Source organism: Panthera leo, chromosome B3, assembly GCF_018350215.1.
Source record: "Panthera leo isolate Ple1 chromosome B3, P.leo_Ple1_pat1.1, whole genome shotgun sequence".
NCBI lineage: Eukaryota > Metazoa > Chordata > Mammalia > Carnivora > Felidae > Panthera > Panthera leo.
In genome coordinates this window covers 67,913,420-67,940,395 of record NC_056684.1, presented here as the reverse complement: position 1 = coordinate 67,940,395, position 26,976 = coordinate 67,913,420, and the positions used below count along the sequence as shown (strand labels likewise).

At 43.1% G+C, this 26,976-nt stretch overlaps 1 protein-coding gene and 1 long non-coding RNA gene across 9 annotated transcripts in view; one reads left to right on the top strand and one right to left on the bottom strand.

Annotated features, from left to right (window-relative positions):
- The first annotated feature begins 1,333 nt into the window (after nt 1-1,333).
- LOC122222224 overlaps nt 1,334-26,976 on the top strand; it is a 54,292-nt gene continuing 28,649 nt past the window's right edge. For all 8 annotated transcript variants that reach the window (XR_006203658.1, XR_006203662.1, XR_006203659.1 and 5 more), the window contains exons 1-4: nt 1,334-1,411; nt 2,152-2,496; nt 14,108-14,222; nt 15,912-16,079. This is a non-coding gene — a long non-coding RNA (uncharacterized LOC122222224). The remainder of the gene's footprint in view (nt 1,412-2,151; nt 2,497-14,107; nt 14,223-15,911; nt 16,080-26,976) is intronic.
- On the bottom strand, nt 7,443-19,442 carry GREM1 (gremlin 1, DAN family BMP antagonist). Its single transcript, XM_042942495.1, has 2 exons — nt 19,306-19,442; nt 7,443-10,941 (listed from the first exon to the last, which is right to left on the bottom strand). Exon 2 carries the CDS (start codon nt 10,938-10,940, stop codon nt 10,386-10,388), a length of 555 nt encoding a protein of 184 aa, XP_042798429.1. The 5' UTR covers nt 10,941; nt 19,306-19,442; the 3' UTR covers nt 7,443-10,385.

Genomic DNA, 26,976 nt, shown 5'->3' with positions numbered 1-26,976 from the left:
CACACACACCTAGAGAGCCAGAGTTAGAGACAGTAAAGAGAATAGGAAGTGGGAAAACTGACAAGAAAAAAAGTTACATCCATGAAACAAAACAACATTATTTTATTTTTTTAAGTAGGCTCTACACCAGATGTGGGGCTCAAACTCATGACCCCAAAATCAAGAGTCATATGCTCTACCAACTGAGCCAACTAGGCACCCCAGAATATTATTTTAAAACAGAGGGAAGGACAACAAGCAGAGACTCTTTAGAAACAACAACAGACATGACTGACCAAATTTAAAATTCATGAAAAGATATATTATTTTACTATGCTGTAAAACAGACTACCATAAACTTAGTGGCTTAAAACAACACATATTTATTATCTCACACTTTCTGTGGATCAGGAGTCTGAGCACAGCTTAGCTGGGTCCCCTGTTCACGGTCTCACAAGGCAATAATCCATGTATCAGCCAGGACTGGGTTCTCACCAGAAGCTAGAGTGGGGAAAGATCCACTTCTAAACTCCTTCAAGTTGTCACAAAATTCATGTCCTTGCAGCTGTAGATTCTTGGCAGCTTGCTTCTACAGAGCTAGCAATGGAGAAAGGGTCCCTAGCAAGATGGGAGCTACACTTTTATGCAATCACATTCACATGATGATCACATGCATCCTAGCCCCTGTGTCACATTCATTTCATTTATTAGAAATTTTTCCAGGTCCCAGCCACACTAAAGAGAAGGGTATCATGCAAAGAATACCAGGAAGTGGTATCCTTGGGAGAATCACTTAACACATCATGGAGACCACTTACAAATCTTCTACAGAAGCGTTGTGATATTGCATTCAAGAAATCATTAAAAAATGAGAATCTATGGAAATATCAATGTGTTGTGAACCTGAACAGACAAATATAACATTGTATGACAATTATGCTTCAGTAATTTTTTAAAGCTATGGAAATAGAAGTGAAAACATAAAAAACTAAGAAGAATGGACTAGGAGGTCTAATATCTGACTAATAAGATCTCTAAAAGGAGAGATTAGAATAAAACTGTGGAGAAAAAAAATTTTGAAAGAAATAATATAAGATGAGGTCCCAGAACTAAAGGGCATGATTCTATAGATTAAAGGGTCCATTGAGTGCCTATCAAACTTAATAAGAAATCCAACATCATTGTGAGTTTTAAGAACACAAGAGATGAAGGTCCTAACGGTTTCCAGAGAGAAAAATTAGAATTCCATTGAACTTCTTAACAGCAATCAGAACATAGAACATAATGGAAGAATACCTTAAAAATTCTGAGTGCTTTACAATTCTATGCTTATCTACTCTATAAGTGAGGAGAACCTAGAGACATTCTAAGATGTATAAGGACTCAAACAGAGAGGTTTCAAATGAAGAACAACCAGTTCATACTGAAGCAGGTAAGTAGAAAGTCCTGAAAGGGAGGTCTTCAGTGAACAAAATGGAAGGGGACTATTTGAACACCTAAAAATCAATATATAGATATATTTTTTAAAAATGGCATATATAAAAATAAGGCTGTGTGTGTGCATATATATATTTGAATATATATATATATACACATATATACATACATATATATGTATATATATTTAAAGCTAAATAAATGGGGAAAAATGTCAAACAGCTGACTCCAGGATCAGTTGAACAAGAAAGGAAACATAAATTCAGCAGTAAATAGTAATTGATGATCATAATAGTGGAAACTCTGATTATGGATGAAAGCTAAATTTGTGGGGCAATTATATTAGTGGTGTAGAGTGAGTGAAATGGAGAAGGAACAAGCTGTCTTCTTTATCATAACACAATGTTGGCAGACAATATGTAAAATTAAAAGTAAGTGGAAAGATGGATGCAATGGCAGAAGAAATAGACATTTTCAACAGTTGACTGAGAAATGAGACTGAAGGGAGTCAAGTAGAAGAGCTGGGATAAGAGACTGATACTCTTCATGATAAGCCTTTGAGTACCGTTTCCTTTCACCCCTGTATTCATGAATTAATTTGATGTGGCATCTTGCCCTCTTGGCACCTGTTCCAGTATCCTTCTGGGTTGTCTCCTATACTATAGAGCACAGAAAGCTAAACCCTTGCTCTTCTCAAACACTCATGAAGTTAATTAATTTTTATAATTTGCCCAGGTTCCAATGAGCAGATATACCACACTGGATCTGCAGGCTTAAGCAACCAACCTTAGCCAGCAACCATTCATAGGAACTCATAACTCCTGTGGAGCATGGAGAGGGTGTCATCTGGTTCTCAGGCAGCTGGGTTGCAGTTTCCTCTGGAATGTGGACAAACTCAGTGACTTGCTTTTGACCAATAGGAAAAGTGAAAGTAAAGGTCTGTGGCTTTGGAGGCTAAGTCATAAAAGGTACCGTGGCTTCTTCCTTGCTCTCTCTTGGATTGCTCACTCTGGAGGAAGTTACCATGTTTTGAAGACAGGTCCACCTTGTGAGGAGCTGAGGACTCCAGCCAACAGCCAGGTGAGTGAACTGTGTTGGAAGTAGGTTCTCTAGCCTGTCAAGTCTTTAGAGGACTGAAACCCCTGTGACATCTTGCCTGCATACTCCTGAGACATTTAGAGCCAGAACCACCCAGTTTCATCATTCCCAGATCCCTATCAGAAAATACGTGAGATAATAAATGTTCTTTTAAGCCACTGAGTTTTGGCATAATTTGTTACAGAGCCATCTTTGACAAATACAAGTTGATTCATAGGTTGGCCTAACTTCCAGCATAGCTCGATTCAGTAAGAAAAATTCTTTCATTAAGATACTTGGTCCATCTTTTGACTCTGCTTTACTGTGTTCAGATGCTTAACTCTTCAAACAGTTTCATCCATATACCCAAGACTGTCAGGCCAATGACTGTCAGGAGATTTTGGTCTACCAGCTTATGATTCCAGAGGAGGGGAAAAAAAATCCTTTCTCCCAGCCTCTGTATTCATATCTGAAGGAAGATTCTTATGGGCTCAGTTTGACTTTCAAGCCCATTTTTAAAACCCACCATGGTGGCCAAATGAAATGAATATTCTGATTTTCCAGTATGGTCTTATGTCACCCCTATGCCTGCAGAGGGAATAGGAATAAAACACACAATGATAAGCCTCAATGGCACCACAAGGAATGAGGGAAGGGTAGCTCCAAACAAAAAATTTTAAGGAGAAAAAATGCAAGAAGTAAAAAATAATAGATATCATCCCAAATTTAACCTCTGCTGTCATTGTGGTGTCATAATAAACTTCTACCTTCCAAGTGTCAGCATTGGCACTTGTGGAATGGATTGTCCTGAAAGGAAGTGAAGCTCATTTCTAATGGACTCTTGATGCATTGTTTAATGAGAAATACACAGGATAGAGAAAGTGGTTTCAGCCATACACATAGAAGACAGTAGGATTGTTTTGTGAGTTTCAGTATCAAAACCTTGTTTTTATTATAATGGGGAACAGGGAAAATGAGAATAGTTACCTCAAATACCTTGAAATATCCAATGATTTTAACCGCCTTCCCAGTGAATTTGTTGGTGCACTAGGAGGAAATGGATACTGGTAATCCTCTACTTGCTGATCACCATCAAGATCATAGGAAGATGGTTAGACCTGCCTTACCTCAGGTCTTTAATCTTTTACCACTTGAACTGTCTGGAACCAGTATAGAGTTAGGGATGTACACTTTGGTGATAAAACTATAGAGATATGCAAAGAATAATTTACTATAAAAGTTGAAGGCGTGATTATTATTGTCATGTGGGAAAGGGTTAAAATTGAGGTGGGACATAAGGAGAGCCTCTGGAGAGGCTGGGAAAGAAATCTATTTCTTAATCTAATGGTAGTTTATAAGGATGTTTGCCTGACAACAGTTCTTTGCTGTAGGTTTTGAAATCAGGATGTGTCAGGCCTGCAACTTTGGTTTTCTTTTCCAAGATGGTTTTGGCTATTTTGGGTCCCTTGCGTTTTCATATAAATTTTAGGATTAGCTCATCCATTTCTGCAAAGAAACCAGTTCGGATTTTGATAGGGATTGTATTCAATTTGCATTAGAATTCTAATCCATGAACACAGGATGTCTTTCCATTTATTTTGGTTTTCTTTAATTGCTTTAAACAATGTCTTATAATTTTCAATGTACAAGTCTTGCACTTCGTTAGTTGAGTTTATTCGTTTGTTAAATTTATTCCTATTTTCCTCTTTTTGATGCTATAGCAAAGGAATTATTTTCTTAATTTCATTTTCAGTTTTTCTCATTACTGGTATATAGAATACAATTAATTTTTTGTATATTGATCCTGTGTCCAGCAATCTTGATAAACTCATTTATTAAGTTCTTGCTGTGGTCTGAATGGTTGTATCCACCCCAAAACTCATATTTTTAAGTCCTACCCCCTAACGTGATGATATTTGGAGGTGGGACCTTTGGGGTGTCCTTAAGTCATGAGGGTGAAATCCTCACGAATAGGATCAGTGTCTTACAAAAGAGGCTTCAGAGAGATCTCTAGCCCTTTCACCATGTAAAGTTATGAAAAGATGTTTGGGACCCAGAAGTATTGACTTTACCTGACAATGCTGGCACTCTGATCTCAGACTTTTGGCCTACAAACTGTGAAAAATAACTGTGTTTTCATAAGCCACCCAGTCGGTGATATTTTGTTACAGTAGCCTGAATGGACTAAGATAGCTCTAATATTTCTTTTGCGGATTCCTTTGGGTTTCTACATATAAGATCTTGTCATCTGAACATACAAGTAGTTTTAAGTAATAATATAATGGGGTAACTCTTCAAATCGGTCTCTCTCCTGCTCCCCAGGATTTGCTGTTGTCAGTGTTTGATGTTTCTTTGTTTAGTGACTTTTATGAATTAATTCAGTAAAGTCTGTATTTTTTGTTGTGTCTTGCCACTGGAGTCTCTGCTTGGTTAGTTTCGTGGTCAGTGAATGGTTGAACAGTGATTTCCTTAAACACTTGGAACCGATAAATCTATCAGTCTTTGCCAATGGGTTCTGTATAAATGTTGGGGCACAGCATCAATATTCAGACAGACAGTAGGCAACTGACTTCCTGCTTATGCAGAGCCTCATGATCATCCTGAGATAAGAGTCTACAGTCTCTTCGCATTCTTCCTGAGCATGTAGAAAGCCCTGGGCTTGTACACAACTCCACACCTGCATTTGGCCTTCTAGACTCCCAGTACTGTGTTGAAGCTTTTCAAAGACCGAAGGAAATCTCATTCCCTCCATTAAGCTTTTTGTTCAGCCTTCTGTTTGCCCCAAGTGCTATCCTCTACCTCAAGCAGCCACAAAAATAATCAATTGCCTCTAATTGTTTTCAACAAAGCCTTTCACACTGGGCAGCTTCCAGTCAGGTCAAATAAAGATAGCCTTGCAAGTGGGGTCTCCAGGACCTGACAGACAAGTCAAATAATGACAGTTCTCTGGGGATTCAGCTTTGAAAGAACTCCAATCCCATTCTACCCCCTCCAGTGTCTGCTCGACTGCTGGTTTTCACAATAATTGCAGACTCTTGGTTTTTAAGTCTTCTATGAAACTGGAGAGGAAGGATGAGAACAGGGCAAATTACAATATCATAGTGTTCACTGCTCTTACAGAGATTCATTCTTCTTTCTCAAATAAATGTCCCCCAGACTGCCGCAGGCCTGAAGTTAATTTTCAAAGTTCTAAAAAGTTGATTCTGGTTATTTTTCCCAGTTTTTCATTGGTTTTATGGAGGAGAGAATTTTCAGAGCTCCTCACTACATTTTTGCTGATATCCTACCATGTACTTTTTTTTAAATCTAGAATGCATTTCTGTATCCAGTCCATTACCCTGTTCAGATGTTGCCTCTTAGAGGTGGGTGTGGCTTTTCTGAGGACACTGTCTCCTTGGTAATTGCTGCCATCTTTCCCCTCCAAGTCCAAGGAGCCCATAACAAAAAGAGAACTGGCAAAGAGCCTTTAAGTGCTTTGGAGCTAGGGGTCCTGATGATGCCAACTGCAACCTCAGGGTAATCATAGTCATTAAATGTGAATAATTAAGAGTTGGATCTATTTGCAGAGTGCTGTGTTCCATCCTTAAAAGAATAAACTGATATAAGTTGAGCATATCACAATTTTGCACAGTGTTTAAGGGCACACGTGTTGCAGTGAAACCCTACGAGTTCACTGCCTCCTAGCAGTGTATGTAATGGTATACGTACAATATATGAAGATTGTGGGGAACAATTCAAAAAGAATTCTTAGCACAGTGTCTGGCCTAAGCACTCCATACGTAGTTTCCGGGGTTTTCATCACCATTGTCAGGGCACCAATACCTAGTAGAAATCCTGTACTGTATGTCCAAGTAGGAAGGGACCTCAGAAATCTACTTCAATTGCATACCCAGGACAAGAACTCACTTTACCTCACATCCCTACTAAGTGACATCTAGCATGTGTTTTCATACTTCCAAGCACAGGGAGTTCACCATCTTAAAGGCAGCTCATTGCATTGATGAATTACTCTCATTATTATCTTCCTTCTAGTGAGCCCCAAATCTTTTTTTCCATTTTTCCCTTGAACACCTCAAAATAAAACCATTATCATTTCTGCATGGCAACTCTTCCATTACTGAAAACAAAGCCCTTTCCAGCTCTTGTTTCTAGCTCTGGGGAAGAGGCTGGTATTTTCCATTGCATACCAACTTTCCCCCCACCTCTAACTGCCATGGCCTGAGGTGTCCTACTGAAATTATAAAAGTCTAGGTGGAAGAACTAAATTTCCTTTGGGATCACAAGAGATCCAATGATCTCCTTTCTACCTTTCTTCCTATGACAAGTGAGCCCCTGTTCACCCTACCCTGTAAACACTACCAGTTAAACACACACACACACACACAGACACACACAGACACACACACACACACACACACACACAGAAGAGTTTCAATTTATTGGTTGCTCTTTGGGAAAGGTTATATAGAACATAATTGGGATCGAAATCAAAATCTAGTTTCAAATTCATAAAACTTTGCTTTAAACCAAATTAGTTTTTATGAGACCATCCAATCCCCTCTCCTCCTCAAACATAGCAAAGTAATTCAGTCATAGTCCATATAATCCTCTGTTGTTTTTAAAAGATTGAAGCACACACTATACATAATGCAGTTGATATTAAATATCTTGAGAATGACAGATCAATAGAACTACCTCCACTCTTAAGCACTGACTGGTCATTTATACATGTTCTGCACATACATTTTTCATTTTAGATCTTCTCCCTTAAAAGGACGTCTGAACTATTCATTATTATCAGCTATTTGCATACACACATCATAAGTCTTCCAAAATAACATTTAAAATCTTTCTTAATATTGCTTTAGAAATGTTAACCTTTAAGGAACATTCAATTAAAAAACAAAAACAAAAACACAAAAGCTCAGGTCCTGACTCTGTTGCACATGTTCAGATGTGTCAAGATTTTATTGTTTCCCTCTGACCTGATAAAAAAACCTCTAACAACATACAACTGACAAACATGTCAGTTTCATCTTTGCTTAACTCAGAGAAAAGTCAAATAAAGGAGAAAAAAAATGCTTGAAATCACAGTGACCAAAGGATTTGAATTAATAATTACATTAAATAACCATAACTTTTTGTTTAAGTATTCACATTCCACACAGTGGAAATTATCTTTTCCTCCAGATTTTTCACTTGCATTTGTAACTTTGAAGAATTACAATAACAAAAAAAAAAAAAACAAAAAACAACTTACAGACTTGCAGGACGTGTGTTTCTCTCTTTTAATGCCAAGCACAAAGCGTACATCATAAAATTCATATTTGGTGTTTGGCATTATTTGAATAGGAAAGATTGAGATCACAAATATCTTGCCATAAAAAAATATTCTACTATAGTAATGAAAAAAACATATTTCTTCATCGGTGACTCCAATACAATATGTAACAGATATGGCACTTTCAATAAATGTTGGAAGACATACCATACTTTGCTAGTCTTAATATAGGCACAGTCAGAAAAGCAGACATCTCCCTCTTTGGCCAGCACTGTTTTTTTTCAGGGTAGTTATGCTGCTGATTATCCCAGTGAAGTTAATTTTGAGGAAATTCTCTTTACTTAAGCCAAATCCGACTTACATGCAAGACCATGGTACAAGCTACTAAAAGAAAATTGCTGCTGCCAACTTAAGTCATCTCTTTTTAACAAAATTGGATGCTTGTGGCAGAGTTAAAACAACCAGAGAAATTCAGTGTCTGCCGATTCTGAATGTCATTTTTCCTCTGTCGTGTGGTTTTTACATGTTCAGCTCCTTCCCCTTTCTTTTCCTCTCCCCCGCCCTCAAAATTCTGGCTTAGTATTTGTGTGCTTAATTAAATCCATTCTGTGCTTTATTGTTGGAGGATGTGGAAGATAGAAGGATTCAGGGCAGGGGCATACAGTGTATACGAAATGCACAGCCCGTGTGTTCGAACAAATTTGCCTGGTGTGGAATCATCAGTAGTGAGTTTAAAAGTTTCAAAATCAGACCCAATATTTTGAGCGTTCAAGATTAACTTCTGCCTCAAAGTATGGTTCCCGCTTAGTTGTCAGATGGGAGAGTGCTGCACCAAAAAAATAAAATAAAATACAAGAAGCCTCTTTAGTGCAATGCTGGAGCTTCGCTGGGCAAATAAAATGCTGGTCAATGGTTCCCAAATTACACATGACTTGGCTAATGGGGATGAGATGGTACAAGGCAAAACAAGTGTTTGGGGGGTGGGGATGGGTTTACATAGAAAACCTCAGGCTTGAAGAGAACAGGTTAGCCAAATCCAAACCGTAGTTAAGGTCTACCCACCCTGTACTTCGGCCATTAGATAATCCCTACCCAGGTTTAATCAGAGGAGGGGTCTACTAGTATGTTCTGAATGGTTCCAATGTTAGACGAATCCCACCACCAGTAGAGACATGGCTAACGCACCACCCAAATGCTCTTTCTTAATTGGGGTTTCGCATTAGACCCCGAGAAAGCAAAGGAAGAAGAGGAGGACACATCCCTTCTATCTCCTCCCCGGCATTAAATTACTCCTTAGCCAGAGGCAGTCTCCTTTATTTCCTTCTTTTCCTCTGCTCTCCAGCTCAATCTCCTACCAATGGCTAAAACATAAAGACCCAAAATCTACCTCTAGCTAAAATGGAGCAGGCCCTAAACTCTCCCCTCTTAGCTTGGTTCTTCACTGCCAGGTACACTTAGCAGAAGCAGAATCTTTAGAATACAGGGTTGTGGCTCTCAGAAGCATTATACAGAAATAATGGACTGGGAAAGAGGTGATTACCACCAAGCAAAAGGAAAGATACTAGGACCTTCTGCTTATGAGGCGTTTGTTTTCTTCCTATCCCTGCACTGGCAGGGGATGGCGGCGGGGGGAGGGGGGGGGCTGGTCTGAGCTCCATCTGCCGTCCACCTGAGAGGGGCGAAGGGGGAGATTTGTCTTGGTTCAGCTCACTCACTTGGTTCTGAAAATAGGAGTGGTCAATATTTATGTTTTAAGTTTGGTGTTGGGTTACAGCCAATTTCAGCAGATCATGGTGATGGCCACAGTCAATGAGGATTTGGCAATTCCATTTCTCCTCCGTTCACTTGGTTTCAGTTAAATAGCAGGGAAAGACTTGCTGAAGCCTGGGGTTGCACTGTGTTCAGGGAGTGGCCTTTCAAGACCCTGCACATCTCCCTGAACTTTACTGTGCCCAACTGGTCCTCCCCCTCAATCCCTCCCTTCTCTCACTCCTATGTCCTTCTTGCCCATGTACACACCAGCCTCTCCGAGTCCGAAGAGTCTTCCCCAAATGAGAAACATTTGCATCTATGGTCAAGTGAGCTCATTTAGAGCCCTTAGCAGATAGGGGATTAGATTGAAACGGTCACTGAGAGCCTAAGAAGGGATGGGCTGTGGCAGGGAAGCATGCACAGGTGGAAACACCTTTGCCGAGTATAATGCAGCACTACAACAGGTCTCTTGCAGTCAGAGTAGCCTCTCCTGTTAACATTCATTCGGGAGGGAGATTCTGGCCCCCAGGGAGGGAGGGCACATGTAATACACAGGCAGAACCAGACCACAGCCCTGCCCCTCTTCATGTGCCTTCCCTGGTGTGGGCTTTCTGGGCCATCCCCATGGAAACGGAAAGGCTTACACACTAGGAAGTGCCCTCCTCTGGTGTCTGCAAACACCCACAGACACCCATGCACACTCACGCACACTAACTACGCACTAGCAGGCTCCTGTCAGAAGGCAGCTGGTGGTTCTTCTTGCCTGTAGGTTTAAAGCCAAGTAAGAATCAGGTGGTTTTAGGTCTCGCTCTGGCCCCGCCTGGGGCTGCATCCCGAGGACAGGCTGGGTGTGCCCAGCTTAATCCAGATCGATGGATATGCATCGACACTGCTTGACTCGAGTGACCCTCTTCTTCTTGGTGGGCGGCTGCAGTTCGGGGCAGTTGAGGGTGACCATCATGGTGGTGAATTTCTTGGGCTTGCAGAAAGAGCAGGACTGAAAGGAGCCCTCCTCCTTCCGGATGTGCCTGGGGATATAGAAGGAGTTGCACTGGCCATAGCAGAAGCGGTTGATGATGGTGCGGCTGTTGCAGCCCTCCTCGTGGATGGTCTGCTTCAGCGGCTGGGTTTTGCACCAGTCCCGCTTCAGGTATTTGCGCTCAGTCACATGCAGGGCCTCCTGGCTGGACTCCAGCACCTCCTCGCCGGGCATGGCGGTGCCTCGCCCTTGGCCGCGCCCCCGGTTCCTGGAGCCGGGCTGCTGGGGAGACTGAGTCTGCTCTGAGTCATTGTGCTGGGCCTTGTCTGGCGGGGGGATGGCACCCTGGGACCCCTTCTTTTTCCCTTCAGCGGTGGGCAGCAGGGTCCCCAACAGGAGAAGCAGGGCTCCCACAGTGTAGGCCGTGCGGCTCATGCTAGAGGAGGGAGGCACAGAGAGGGGAGACACAACAAACAGACAAGTCAGTTAGAAAATTATTAGCAGCTAACATTTTATCAGGCACTGGTTTTGTTTGTTTTTTGTTTTTTGTTTTGTTTTGTTTTGCTTTTGAGAGAGAGAGAGAGAGAAGAGAGCAGGGGAGGGGCAGAGAGAGAGGGAGACACAGAATCCGAAGCAGGCTCCAGGCTCTGAGCTGTTGGCACAGAGCCCGACGCAGGGCTCGAACCCACGAACTGTGAGATGGTGACCCGAGCCAAAGTCGGACACTGAACCGACTGAGCCACCCAGGCGCCCCTTTCAGGCACTTGTTAAACACTTTATGTAAAATACTTCATTTCCTTTTCACAGTATCTCTGTGAATCAGGTACTGTTATTCTCATCACCCACCAGGCCACCAAGCCATGAAGTAGCTTGCCCCAGGTCACCAGTGAATATGCCAAGGTTTGAGCTCAGTCAGGGCCTGCCTCTTCATGGCATGTACTGCCACTGGAATTCCTTCCTGGTTACTGACACCAGTCACATCTGACTTTGTATTATGGTCACTTAATTGTATTCGTTCTTGTACGATACCGAGTGAACTTTGCATCTCTTTGGGCAAACCAATTTTCTATTTTGTTTTATGGCAAGACCAATCAACCTCATTGCCCAGGTTTCCTCTGTCAGGAAAGGCTTCTAGTCTCTTCTCTTGGCCTAGCCTGAGCGCTTCCTGAGTTGCACCTTGTTCAATTGGTTAGATACTTAGGAGATGTTCACTGATACCAGGCATTGCAAGGAGACCCATGAAGGAGACTGGAAAGCACCTGACAGAGAGAGAATAATTAACAGGAAGAACGCTGGATGAAAAGTCAAGACTGAGTTTCAGGTCAAAGTGCTAGGGCAACAACTTGGTGTCTAACCTTGAGAAAAATCACTTTACTTCTCCATAAATGACTTAATTTAAGCACAGGTACAAACACCTCATCTCCCCAGACAGGGTGGCTCACACCAAATTTGATATACAAGTAAAAGCAATTTGAGAACCAACCAAAGATATGGCAGTATTGCAGACAGAACAAATTACCTTATCAGAAAGGTCACATAACTCATAAGACCCCTTGAGCTCTCATTTATTCTCATTTTTAATCTGGCACAGATATTTATTATATCATTCTCTATATCATTATATACACTTTTCTACTTTTAAATGGTGAAATAGGTCATTTATGTGTGTGTTTGTGTAAAATTTAGAATATAGAAAATGGGCACAAGGCAATAGGTCTGTGCAAATATTTACATTAATAAATGCCATACACATGTAGAATAAATGAATGATAGTGAATTTTTTGTGGATGGGCCTTAGACATGGGTCATAAAGGGTAATGAACAATGACAAAAAAAATTAAGTAAGTTGGGGAGGCAGAGGGAAAACAGACCAAAAAAAAAAAAAAAAAAACCACAAAAAACAAAAAACAGGACAGGAAAGCAAGGATGGGGAGAGGAAAAAATGGAATGAGGAATGTAAACCAGAGAAAGGAGGGCTGTTCTAGAGGCAGAGTATTGAGAGCAGGTAGAACGAGGAGGAAGGGGAGGAGCTGAAGCATATTTTTAAAGACAGTGCAAGCATCAGACTATTAAGATTCTCCTGATACGGTGCCTCTCAGAAACCTCAATGTGTAGACACTCATCCAGGGTGCTGTTAAATGCAGATTCTAATTCAGTAAGTCTGCCTTTCTAACAAGCTTTGAGTAGTAAGGCCTATAGCACTCGTAGCTTTGGAACACAGGGTTATTAAAATGTGGAAGGATTTTCTTTTCAAAAAGTACAATTTCAAATTCACAGCCTCTCTCTCAGGTCATCATACCAAATCAGACCTGAATCTTGAGGCTTCCCCTTCCCCCTGCCCCTACGCCCACCATGATTCTGAACCTAAGGGCATAGCTGTGAAGTACCCATCTCCTTGCTCTATTCTGTATACTGGTGTTAACACATAATAACGCTAAGTGCAATTTAATAGTAACCTTACACTCCCCAAGTAACCTTACAGTTACCCTAAGGAACTATACAAGTTGTATGATTAACTAAAGCAATTACCTTTCAAAGACAAAGACAGTGTGGAATCTACATTCTCTAAGCAATAGTCCCAAGACCATGCATCCCCAAGGATAATGTCAAATTAACATAATTAAACATGAAATTTAAAATATCCTTAAATGGCATCATTTTCCTAACATTAACCTAATACTTTTGGGCAAGTTCAAATTTGGAACAGATAATGTGACATTTAGCTCCTGTTCTTCTGACTGTTGACTCCCTGGCTTTTGTCAGTTTATGTTACAACATCCCTGTTCTTTAAACAGAGCCTTTTTTTTTTTTTTTTTTTTTTTTGCCTCAACAACAACAAAAAATTAATTTCCTTGTTTTGTCTTTAAAAAAAATCACTCATGAGAAAAGTCCAGTTATAAAACAGTGTTGATTTTCTCCAGAGACCAGGATAACTTGAGCCATGGCAAATATATTATGAATTTCAGAAGCTTTTACAAGTTTCTGCTATTTATTCAACTGGGGGTCAGGATCTAAACTAAAATTCAGTCTCTGCCCATTTCAAAGAGGAGCACATGAGACAGTCCTCGGCCTACACCCATAGTCTCCCCTCATCCCTACTAAAAATGGCCCCCAGGACAATTCAGCCCTCCTAGGGCAAGACCCTCAGAGCCCAACATCACAGAGGCCAATCCAAACCTGGGAATGTACATTGTCTGCATATGACAGTTCATGTCATAAGGCTACCCCCCGCCCCCTGCCACACACACACACACATCTGTCCAAAAAATGCAATTTTCTTTCTCCAGACCAACATAGCACTCTTTTTATACTCAACTTTTCCTTCCTGGCATTTTCACGTCTGTCATTAAATGAATACTTAGTCCAAGAGTCATGAGGCCTTATTCATCACCTTATTCTCAGTGCCTGGCACAGAGTAGGTGCTCTTTTGTTAAATGAATGCTTGTTATAGACCACACTGACTTACACAGTCTCTGTTCTTTTCATTTTAAAATGCCTTCACATGTGCCAGTGAGCAGCTGAGCCAAATACGACCTTCTTTATTTCTGACTTGCCGTATAGCAAACTCCCTCTAGCCTTAATATTTGTCTTCCTTTTTCTAGGAAAACTCCAGATACCCACTACTTTTTACCTGGTCCCGTGCAGAATGCTGTGGGTTTTATATTCTAACTGAAGCCACTGTACTCGCTATGGCAGAAACTGACAATGAAGTAAGAGGTAAATTCAAAATCAGTCAACTGTGGCTTTCGGTTTTAATTTGGACAGTCTTCCTGTTCCTTTGGGAGCGTGTGAACCCCATAAGCCAAAGTGGTCTAGAGTGGCAGGCCGTTTTTCTTGGTTTGGGGTTTTTTTTAAGAAAAGTAAATTTTTCTTAAAATAAGATTTATTACGTGTGGAAAATGTTATAGAATGGCTTTTCTTTCTTTTTTTAAAATCCTACTTTTTAAAAGATCTTTAGCACTTACTGTGAGGCTTTAGACTCTTTAAATCTGATAACTAGTTATTTGGAGAAAAGTAAAATCCAACTTCAGGAATTTCAATCAACACAGACCTCAGCTTCAGGAACAGCAGTGCCCTGAAGGACTCTGCATATTCCACATGAGTAAGAGTTAGAAGGATGAGAACTCTAATAGTACTAGGACCAGGGTTCTATCAAGTCATTGTGGCCAATCACCCCACGTCCCCCACACACACACCCCAGACTGGTCATGATTATGCAGTGAAGGAAAAGGAACTGCTTTGTCTTGCAATCCCAATCATATTACCACCAAATAATTTGCACTTTGTAAATATCACAGACATGGAGGAAATCAAGAAGATGTAAATTTCTTGAGGACAATTCTTTTCCACATCAATACCTAGCAGAGTGCCCCATTATCAAAAATCAATCCAAATGCTAATCAAGATTCAGTTTCCTAGGATCTACCACTCATGCCCAACTGTGAGCTGCAAACATTTTTGGTAATTTGCATTCACAAAATGACCCACTCACATCATTACAGTAAAGCTGCATCTCGTGGTACACAGTGCATCCCGACACCCACAAAGACCTCCCTTTTTTCTCACTGCAGGCAGCATTCTTCTTTATAACCCTGCCTCCACTTCGCCTTAATGCATTTCTGCTTCTCCAACTAGTATTTTCATGATGAGCTTTCTCCTACAACTGTTCTCCATCAGCAAGACCCACCCACCCTTACCTTTTTTTTTTTCCATTACTACTGTCCTCCCCTCCAATCCATCTGTCCCAGAGCACATGATACTCTCAGAGCAGGTCTTCTCTAGCTGATGCTTTCCTTCAGGTTTCCCTTAGAGATCAAGGGAAAACATCTGCACGCAGGATAAGCCATATCAACCACCTCTGTCCTGTGTAGGTCACGGTGATTTATTCCAATCTTCACAAGGCTCTAAGAACACAATCATCTAACTCTAGGGAATCAGAAATAAAAATGCTCTGTGTGACCTGTTTCCAATGGTCTGTGTCTTTAGGAAAGTTTAGGCCAACTTTTCGGCACTCTCCTTGCTGTGTTTCTCATTTTCACTAACCTACCTGCTTATAATCCATTAAATGGAGTCCTGAGTGGGAATTACACTGAGTTCACAATAGTCAGCAATCCAGATGTCTATGCCTGGACATCCGATCAATTCCTCCTGATGAATTCAGTTTTAGAAAAACATTCAACAGGCATGACATCAAATTATTCTCCCAGTAGGAGAAAATAATGAAAGTGACAGCAAATGCAGGCCAGATTTTAGAATAATGTCTTCCTTCTTCTCAGCACTAAATCTTTGAGAAGGGCAAAGGTTATTTTTAATTTGACCTTTAATTTTTAAAAAGACAGCTTTTAGAAGTTAAGTAGAGAATTTTGTAAGCATGCACTGGGTTGATTTTTTTTTTTTTTTTTTCAGACAAGTGAAACCAAGAAGATAGGAGCTACTTGCTGGCGAATTAGTAGAACATAAAGGCTCATGTTGTATGTGTTGCAAGACCCTAACCACAACCTCTGTATTCAGAAGACCAGCCAAGCTAAGTCAGACTGTGGCCCACATTTCAGGGGACATGAGGGACACCACCAGGTAGTTAAGTATCTCAGGAACTCTCTGCTCATTGGAGGAATTTTTGTTGAAGTGAATGATTATATATAATTTTTGAGGTCAACATGAAACAAGTTAGAAAGTAATCAATGTTCACTGAGGAGCATTACTGAGAGACAGCCGGTTTATAGGTTTTTGATTGTGGTGCAAGATGTGCACTCGTTCCCGTGTGAGTGGGATTTGGGATTTAATTTCAGAACCACCTTGTAATATATCTGGTGCCATATAATGTTACTAACTTCCCCCGATATCATCATTACTAATAAGAGCTATCTATATTTTGAACCCTTAGTACACACGGCCTTGTGCTAAATTCTGACCGTATTTTAGAATTTCTTCTACATAGAAGATGCTCATAGTAGAGCATGAGGTGGATAATATTGTCTTCGTTTCATCAGTTAGGGAATCCAGAAGAGTTAGGAGTCTGTTCAGGGTCACACAGCTACTCAGTTGGAGAGCCAGGGTTTGGCACCAGTCCTACCTAGCCCCCAAACATGTCTTTAACCACTGTTCTATGGGCACTCTGCACAGTATTTAACAAGGGACAGATGGACTTGTTTCTAACACAAGTCAGTTTGAAGAATATTGTAAGTCAAATGATTATCTAGTTTGTATCTGCATGTTCACATGCGAAGGAAAAAACTTCTGTTGTCCCAGGAATTACTGTTGTGCTTTGCATTTCTAAGAGCATATGTTAAAACTGAAGAAAATTCCTTGCAGATGTAAGACATGTCTGGTAACACTTGCCTGATCGGTCCTTTCAGTTGGATGCCATAGCGACTTGCCCTACCCACCCCACCCCCACTTCTCTTTACATAAAAGGGCTGGGTTTTCCTATCTGTCCTTCTACTCTAGGACATGCTGCACAGCTTTGCTGTTGACAAGCATTTCTTGGTAAAGGGTTCTGTGGCGTAAAATTTCTTAGCCTTCTACCACTTGTAATACATAAACATTAAGATGGAGGGCTTCAGTTTAGAAGACAAGCAGGCAGCGCTCATTCAAAGATGTGGGGACATAGTAGGTTCCTATCTTCTCTGTGTAACCATTCAGATAAAGACTGTGTTAGCCAAGTAGGATTTCCTATGGATCGTGGGTTACCAAAACATTTTCGTTCAAAATGGACTTTTAAGAAAATAGGAAACCTGTGAAATTACAAAGGTTACAAAAGACTTTAATTCCTACAATGACCTGAGGGTTAAACACACACACACACACACACACACACACACACACACACACACACACACACACCCCGTAACTACGTTCTAAAGAATGCTTCAATAATTCGTTAATACTAACAATCGAAGGGTGCAATTTATTCAGTGATAGCCATCAAATCACCTACTGTTGCAGACATGGGTGTACCAGGGAGGAGATGAGACTAGTTTCTTAAGATCTTTCCCTAGTTGCTTTGAAATGTTCATCTCTTCAAGTCTCTCAGCGCCCCCCACCCACATCCAAAAAAAAAAAAAAAAAAAAAAAAAAAGAAAGAAAGAAAAAGAAAAAATTAGAGAAGAAAAGGAAGGGGTGTGGGGCTGGAAAGCCCAGGGGTGAAAGAAGACTCCTCACCCTGTGATTGGGGTTATCTTAACCTCTTCTCTGCTATTTATTTAACTTGTGTGTACAGCCAGAAGGAAGCCACTCCTCTGGGGTCCCTGGACAGCTTAAATCCCGTGACCCACTTAACACAATAGATTGTTTTAATCAACTCGTGTCCTGGCACCATCTCGAAGGGGAACATAAACAGACGCGCGCACCGCTCGGATCTGCTTTTTCCAGCAGGAGATCCAATTACCTGCCAGTGGTCGTCTCTCTGCCCTTGTAGCCTTTAAAGAGAGATTTTAACCCCTAACGTCTAAAAGAGCTGGGATTCAAAGTCGACAGAGGAGGAGAAGGCGACAGCCGGATTCTACCCTGGGACCCATTCAGACCAGCTCTGGGAGCGCGGGAAAGGCTTCACTGCAAAAAATTGGTCACCTCCTGTCTGCCCCCTGCCTCGCCCAGGGACCGTGGCCAGGGCCCGCCGCGGGGAAACACCAGGCTGGGGCGCTCCCAAGGTGCAGCCGGGACCCGAAGACAATGCCAAGCCAGAGCGGTGGCGCTTCCCGTTCTCCAAACCTTAAGTCTACAAACAGCACTGGCCGGCGAGGTGACAGTACCTCTGCCCCTCCGCCCCGGGTCTTGCAAGGGAGTCAGCAAGACGGCGACAGGGAACGGGGAGCACCTGGACATCTGAGCCGCCAGTCCCGCATCGTCCGTGGCTAACGAGACGCAGCGGGGCGAGGCGGGGCACTCTAGAACACAAATTAAGGGGAACGGGACCCTGCGGGTTAGCTCTGCCCGGCTCCTGGACATTCGCGGTTCAGCCAAGGGGCGCGCAAGGCGCGGAGAAGCCTAGAAGAGGGCACCGAGCGCCCACGCGTGCGTGGCCAGCAAGTGGATGTGTGTGGTGTGTGCGGTGTGAGCACCGCGGGCTCTCTGTACTCCGCGTCCCGGATCGCGCACGGCACTGAAGCTGACCCGTTACCCAACGCTCGGGTTTCCGCCGCGGCGGAACTTGGCGGAACTCTACCCTTGCCTGAGTCTCCATCTCACCTTGAGGATGCGCCCATGGACGCACGGCTGGATTCTTCGGATCCTCCAGCCCACCGCAGGCTCACTCCCGGCACTCGGACGGGAGCCCCCAAACGTCCCGAGCCCCAGCGCCCGCCTCAGACACAGGGCACCCTCTTAGTGCGGCTCGCCCCTTCGTCTGTGGCCAAGCAGCAGGTCCCCATCGCTCCCCACCACTCCCGCCCACTACCCCTCCGCTCCCGCGATGCGCCCACCCGGACTCCGCGCCTTCGAGGTGCGGGCACGGCTGGCAGGCGCACCAGGAGCGCGTTAGCGGGGCTCGGGGAGGTGGAAATGGGATGCGGGGCCGTAGCTCTCGCTGTTGTCGTCCTCCTTCCCAGCCTCACCCTGAGGACCTTGCAAGGTGAGGTCACGGCAGCCACGACTTTGGCAGGAAGGACCCCAGTTTTTCGGCATTATTCACCCTAGGTACCGGGGCCTCGGTCTGCGCGCACGGAGGGCTACCGCGCGTCTGCACCGAGCTGGACGTGGGAGTCTCTTGCAGGGGACCCCTCTGCACGCCTCCCCCCATACACACACACATCTCACATACACAAACTCACACTCACACCCTGACGGGCACCTTCGCACTCACCTGTCAGTGCGGCGGGTCTTTCGGGCCTGCGCTCTCGACGCGGGGCGCGGTGTGCGGCCGCGGCCCGAGCCGCCCCGGCTTGGCGCGGGGTCAGCCGGACAGAGAGTAGGACTCTCGCTGCACACTTAGTCGCCCGGTCCGCGGAAGGCGCACCGAGTGCGGGGCATCGCGCCGTCTCCCGTTTAAATGCCGGCGGCCGTGCGCGGCGCCCAGGGCCGCGCCTCTCCATTGGCCAGGCGCCGCCGCCACCGCCGGACCCGCTATCCGCCCCCTTTCCCGGTACTGCCCCCGCCCCCCGCACCCCTCCTGCTTCCCCGCGGGGTCCCCTCTCCGCCTGCCTCGCCTCTTTGTCTGCTCCCCCCGCCCGGGCCGGCTGGGAGAGGTCACCCCAGGGAACCGCGCCTGGAATGCACAGCAAATCACATTTTCCGCTCCCGTTGGAGGGGGAAGCGCGGGAGGAAATCCCCCCGGCTCCCGGCCCCTCAGTCCTCCTCCGACCCAGGCCTGGGCTTTTCCTCTCTCCAGTCCCGCTTCGCCTGCATCCGCCCCGCAACGCGCTCGGTCGCAGAGGCTGCCCCGGGAAGAGCAAGATCTCCGTGGGACCTCGACAGATTAGGCGATTCTTTCCCCGTGGCGGGAGCGGGACCGCAGGATGCTCTGGTTGAGCGGTCGCAGCGGCTCCGGCGCGGCTCGGCCCGAGGCCCCCAACTTCGAGGGCGCTGACCCCCGCGCCCCCGTTAACCCCGGCGGGCTCGCCGGCCGCCGGCAGGAGCCTGTGTCTCCAAACGACACCCTCCTCTCCTCACCCGCCGCGGGTTCTTTCAGCTCAGATGCTGCCGGCCTCGGCCGAGAGTGTACAGAAGGGAGTAACGGAGGGGAGAATAAACCGAAAAGGACCCTCAGAAGTCAAGGTTTCCATTTCCAAGCCATCTTTAAAAGGGAGAGAACAATAGCTACGAGAGAGGAGGTTTTCTGTGGCCCGTTCAAGATGAATAAATCAGGAAAATAAAACATCAGACGAGGAAATAAACTTCCCGGAGATTTAAGACAAAAACCTACGTTTGTGAAAAACCGATGTCACATTCTGTATTTATTACTGAGAACCCAAATGGATAGTGGCGAACACACTAAGCGCGTAAATATTTTTCGAAAGATGAGCGAACACTTTCATTTTTTCTTTTAGCTTGAAAATTGGTTCCTCAAAGAAGCCGTAAATTCTGTATGTCGAAGTTGCAGCCCGTGCAAAAATCAACCCGTCTGCAAGTTCTGCAGACCGGCTCCATCAGCCAGGTCAGATGATGACTTTGGGAAAAAAAAAAGAAAATAGTTACAGAAGAAAATTTGAAGGTGCCTGTAGACACTAAAACAAAATAAACAAAACAGTGAAACCCAGCAAAAGGTACTTATGAAACATGTGTGATTTAAGCCCTTGGCTAAGAAAACAAAACAAAACCCTAGAATAGCATGATTTTTATCTCTTTAGGCAGTCCCTTGTGGGGAGGGGGCAAGAAACACTGAACACCTACTAGATACTCTTACGAACTGGAAATTAGTTTTTCCAAGTACATGAAACAAGAAGGTGGTCTGCATTAAATCAATACCTGGAGAATCTTTACAGTCCCAAAGTTTTGTTTGTACAATTGCAGTTTCTACCCACACACTCAGTGCTGCACTTTAAATGTTGCCAATAATTTTTTGTTAAATCATCCCATGAGCCTTAGTTTGTAGCTGCTTGCTGAATGAGAACATTCAGCGGGGCTTGAAGATTTATCCTGGTGGGGTGGGCTGTAGGAGATATAGGTGGTCAGGAATACACAAAATGCTCAGGCAATTAACAGTCTGGCCAAAGGCCACCACCAGTCTGTAGAGGCCAATTGTTCCCTCTGGGTGTAAACTATTCCCCCAAGGAAAAGGGAGCATATTTTACAAATGCATTAGCTCCTTCTAATTTAAAATCAATGTTTCAGTCATTTTTTTTTTTTTCAGTACTCCTATAAACTGCCCCAAATCAAAATACATAGGCAGAACTTACCTTCTGAATTGGAAGTCATTGTTCTGGAGCCCTGACACTGGTTTTATACATCTCAATGTATCTCTGTGACTGTTTCTATCTCTGTCTAGTAAATGCTGTTGATATCACTATGCCCCCTTCTCCAGAGGCTTCTCAGACCACAGTCTCTACAACAGAAACACTGCCGCCCTACCCCACTATTCCACGTTAACTCCTCTCTCCCTGCCACTACAATGGAGGCTTCATGAGAGTGGGGACTTTTGTCTAGAGTGGTCACTCTGATTACACCGAGCTCACAGAACACAAAGTGTCTAAGACAGACTTGGGATTTAACAAATAGTTGTGAGCTGGGGATGTTCAGCGCATGCCCACTAACTAGGATTAGCAACTGAGCAGAATGCTGAGGATATATAACCATCATGAATATAGTAAACATGGGCCTTCACCTCACAGAGTTTATAGTCAAGCGTATTTGTAAATATTTATACAGATATCCAAGCCTTTGGCCTCATATTTGTGTTTCCACAGCTCTCAACCAGTCATTGCAAACCATTATCCAATCAGGGGGCAGGCATAAGAGTAAAAACTCTTCAGACCTCTTTAACCATAATTACATAATTGAAACCTGTTCTTAGTAAGAGGGGGAAAAATTAGAAGGACTCCATTAGTCAAAGTTAAAATTTTAAATCTGAGCTAAAAATAGTGTTCACCAAATGATAAATGTCACTTACAGAAACTGCTTTCAAATTACCGTGAGGCTGTTTTGAGAAGTCTAGATCCTGCTCAGGTACTGGTTTATTAAAGGAGAATCTATTACTCTTGTTTTCTCTTGTTGGATGTATAGCATGTGTTTGTCTCCATCTAACTCCCAAGATGTTAAGAGGGGGTTACTCTTCAGATTTGGGGAAGAACCTCGAAGGCCTTTGTAGGAGAGCTTTTGCTCAAATCTCGATTTTCAACTAATTGCAGACACTGTGTATGGCATCTTGCATTGGATTAAAGAAAACAAAAATCCCTCACCCATTTGGAACTGACCTTGTATGCCCTTCCTACAGAAAAAAAAAAATATGATGATTAACTTGACAATGGTTAAAGAAAAGATGTTTGCAATGGTCACATAACAGCTAGATGATTCATATCCAGAATGGATTTCTCTTATAAGTTAATAAGAAAAAACTCTACAAATAACCCAGTAGGAGTTGGCAAAGCACATGACTGGGCACTTCACAAAAGAAGAAACTTAATGGCCCATAAACATGAAAAAGCACTAGATTATACTAGTAAATTGGGGAAATGCAAACAATAAGATGACCTTGCTTAGCTAGCAGATTGGCAAAGATTTAAGTCTGCCAATAGCCAGTGTTGAAAAAGGTATGGAGGGGTGCTTGGGTGGCTCAGTCCGTTAAGCGCTGCTCAGGTCATGATCTCAGGGTTCCTGGGTTGGAGCCCCGCATGGGGCTCTGTGCTGACAGCTCAGAGCCCAGAGCCTGCTTGGGTTTCTGTATCTCCCTTTCTCGCCGCCCCTCCCCACCCCCTGCTCATACTCTTGTCTCTCTCTCTCAAAAGCAAATAAACATAAAAAAAGAATAAGGTATGGAGAAGCAGCCACTTAAATGCACTGGCAGTGAGAGTATAAATTGGTACAACCATCTCAGAGAGTAATTTGTCAACATGTGGTAAAGTGAAGCATGCCTCTAGCATACCACTCAGCCACTCTGTTTCTAGGTAAACACCTTACAAGAACTTGAATGCATTTATGAGGACTAGAATTGTGTGAGCACTTCTATCGCAGTATCATCTGTAACAATCTTCGCATCCATCAACAGAAGTAGGAGAAGGCATAATAAACTATTTTATTCATATAAAAAAATACTATACAGCCACTTAAAAGAATGGACTAGATTTCTATATTCCAACACAGAGCTCAAAAACATAGTGATGTCTCAGGAGGAGGAAAGCAAGTTTCAAAATGCTATAAGCAGTTTGACACCCTATGTATATTTTATAATAAACACAAGACAATAGTATGAATTGTTCATGAAAACACATGTATTCATGGAACTGAACGAAGAGTGGATTGGAAACCAGACTTTGATGGTGCCTACCAGAGTGGAGTCAGAGAGGAGGTTGAATTGGCGATGGAAGGCACAGGAGATTCCAACTTTAAAATGTTTATAAATTTCATTCTAAAAAATCTTGAAACTAATATAACAAAATGTGTACAGTTTTCATTTCCGGGTGATGAGTACACGGATATTTGTCAGATTACTTTTTTTGCATTTTAGACATTTTTAAAATTTCCCCAAATTAAAAAGAATCCGCCTCTCTATTATGATTTCAAGAGTAATTTTTATCCTTATTTGGACACTGAAGATTTTTCCCTCCTTTGTGTCCTCTGTAACCAGCTCCAATCAAGGGAAGCGTGCTTTCAGAACCCATACAAGCCCTTACTGGTTTTTATATGTCTGCTGATCTGTCTCAGCTCAGGATGGGTCCCAGGTTATTCACCTTGCTCTCTGAACATAAGTGGTAAAACCTTGACCAGTTTCCTGTATCTGAACAATGCACATACATGTGAAAATTCTGAACAGCGCTGCCAAGTATAAGCACATGAAAGAATAAATAAATCATGCAGACCATTTTAATACAATCGAGACCTACTTCCATACAAGTATTTGTTATCCACACTGCATGTGCAGTGCAGTATAAAAAACACAAAAACATAAAAGTATGTTTTGGTCCTTCACATCAATATGGAGGCCGAACAGAAAACTCACTGAACTTGGAAGCAGAAAAATCAGAATGAATTTCCGACTCCTCCTCCTAAGAACTGAGTGCCCCTGGGTTAGATATTTAAACCCTCTGAGCCTAATTAAATTCAATCATCTGTGTTATAGGAATGGTAATACCTAACTCTGGGTGGATGATGGAATTAAGTAAAATAAGATCCATGAAAGTGCCAGACACGTAACAGACGCTTAATAAAAAGGAGTGACTGCGTGGATACTAGAATGTAATTGGGGGCCAAAACAGACAATGAAAATGTAATATCAGCACGGGCCATGCCTTACAGTATCTTTATATTCACGGTGCAATGGATGCCACACAATAGGTGGTTGATAAAGTTACTAAATGAGTATCTGCATAGGGGGAAGGAAGGAAGTAACAAAGGCAGGAGAGGGAGAGGGAGAGAGAGGAAGAAGGACTGTGGGAAAGAAAGGAAAGGAGGGAGGGAGGAAGAAAAGAGAGGGTAGGAGAAAAGAGGAGAGGGAAGGGGAGGAGAGGGAGAGAGGAGGGAAGGGGAGGAGTAAGAGGGGAGGGAGAGGGGAGGGGAGGAGAGGGTGAAGGAGGGGAAAGGCAGGGGAGGGGAGGGGAGGGAAGGAAGGAAGGGAAGGGAAGGAGTGATACCCTTCCAGTAAATGGCAGAACAACTTCTATTTTTGGTAAAACCGGCAAATGATATAAATACCCCAGAGAGGGGTACAGGCAGAACAGCAAGCCCTTCTGGCTCTCTTTTGACTTCATCATGAGAATCACTTTAACCAAAAGCTAGAGTTCTCAGAATGTTTTGACTGCAATGGCAGAACCTCAGAAAGAGACCAGAAGATGCCTGAACGCATAGCAAGAGAGGCTGAAACTCCCTTGCTGAAGGCTACTGCAGAGACTTGGGAATGCAACAAGATATACAGGCAGACAGAAATGGATTTCTCACCAACAATTCACATACCCTGTGCCCAAATATAACGGAAACTGCTGGGAATGAGGTTCCCACCTTCATCTATTTGTTTTGAGCTCTTTGATGCGACTTCACTCTTAGAAAAAAAAAATTGGATGGGACTTTAATCAGTTGTTGATTCTCTGTTTTTCCTTAGTGCTTGTACGCCTGTGGTTCTTCATTTTCTGAATCTTTTTAGGTACACTTTCCAAGAAAAGCCTATTCTGGGGCAATTTTAAAATTTCCCGTGCCTTGGAGAGGATCTGTTGGAAGTGCTTATTGAACTGAGGTTCTTTGGGTCTTACCCCCCACTGTCTTTGGCAGCCCTGCTCCTGCTTTTATTTTGGGGCTGCTTCTACTCATTTCCAGCTTTTAATCCCTTGAGATCTCTGCTGTTTAGTAACAGCTGTGTTGAAGATTTACCTTTTCACTTTTTGTCCTTTTTTAAGGCATGGAAGCTTACGTGTGGTTTTGCTCTTGCCATAACTGTCCTAATAAATCACTTGTCCTGCATTATATCCTTTAAAAGGTGTTATAACATTGTAAATATCTTATTAACTCATCCTAGAAAACTTGGAAAACAAAGAAAATTAAAATCTCCTGTAATCCCACAACCCCTAAATAACCGCTGCTTACCATATACAATATACATGTGTATGGTACATAAATAGATTTTCTTCCAGCTATGTACAGTATGTGTGTGTGTGTGTGTGTGTCTTAAAGTTGGCTTTTATTAACTACTTAAAATGTACTAAACACTAAGCTTTACATACTCTAATTTATTTCTTTCCTTAAATTTTTTTTAATGTTTATTTATTTTTGAGAGAGCGAGAGGGAGAGACATAGTGTAAGCGGGGCAGGGGCAGAGAGAGAGGGAGACACAGAATCCAAAGCAGGCTCCAGGCTCCGAGCTGTCAGCAGAGCAAGATGAGGGGCTTGAACTCATGAACTGTGAGATCATGACCTGAGCCGGAATCTGACACTCAACCCACTGAGCTACCCAGACACCCCATACATACTCTGATTTAATCCTCATACCAGACCTATGAGATTGCTATTACTATTTGCTCTTTTTAAAGGTGAGGAAACTGATGTCCGGAGAAGTTGTGTAGCCGTTTGAAGGGCACACAACAGTACAAGGCAGAAGAGGAATTCATGGCCAGCGGATATCTATGCCGCCTTCACTTACCTTCTACATTGAACATGACGTAGAGTCTTCATTGCACACTGTGTTAGAACTGATATTCAAACACCATGATTACTCCACAAAAAAGCACACAAAATGCCAAGTGTTTTTGAGTAATTCAATAGCTGATGTTGTCAAGATATTTGATCGTGTAAATTACAAACATACATATACAAAATATGAGTTTGGACTCTACATGACTTTATTTGTAAAGAATTCTGAACACGTGGCCATGGGAAACTCAGACATGGCCTGTCTTCTTGGGTTTTTGTACAAACACTTATTTCCATTTTTATTGTTATTAGTGGCACTATAAGTATATTTTTAAAAATTAGGAGCTCGGGGCGCCTGGGTGGCTCAGTCGGTTAAGCGTCCGACTTCGGCTCAGGTCACGATCTCACAGTCTGTGAGTTCGAGCCCCGCGTCGGGCTCTGGGCTGATGGCTCAGAGCCTGGAGCCTGCTTCTGATCCTGTGTCTCCCTCTCTCTCTGCCCCTCCCCCATTCATGCTCTGTCTCTCTCTGTCTCAAAAATAAATAAAAATGTTAAAAAAATTTAAAAAAAAAAATTAGGAGCTCATAAATAAGTTCAGTATTTTGGAGTCTGCTCAGGGCAGAGAAGCAGGAAACTCAAGGTAAAAAGTAAACTCGAGGCCTGTCTTCCCTTCTAAAGATTGACATGAGCTCATATGCCCATTTGCACTTACTTACCTCACAAAGGGTCCAAATGTAAATCTTTTTAAAATCTTGGTTTCTTCCTT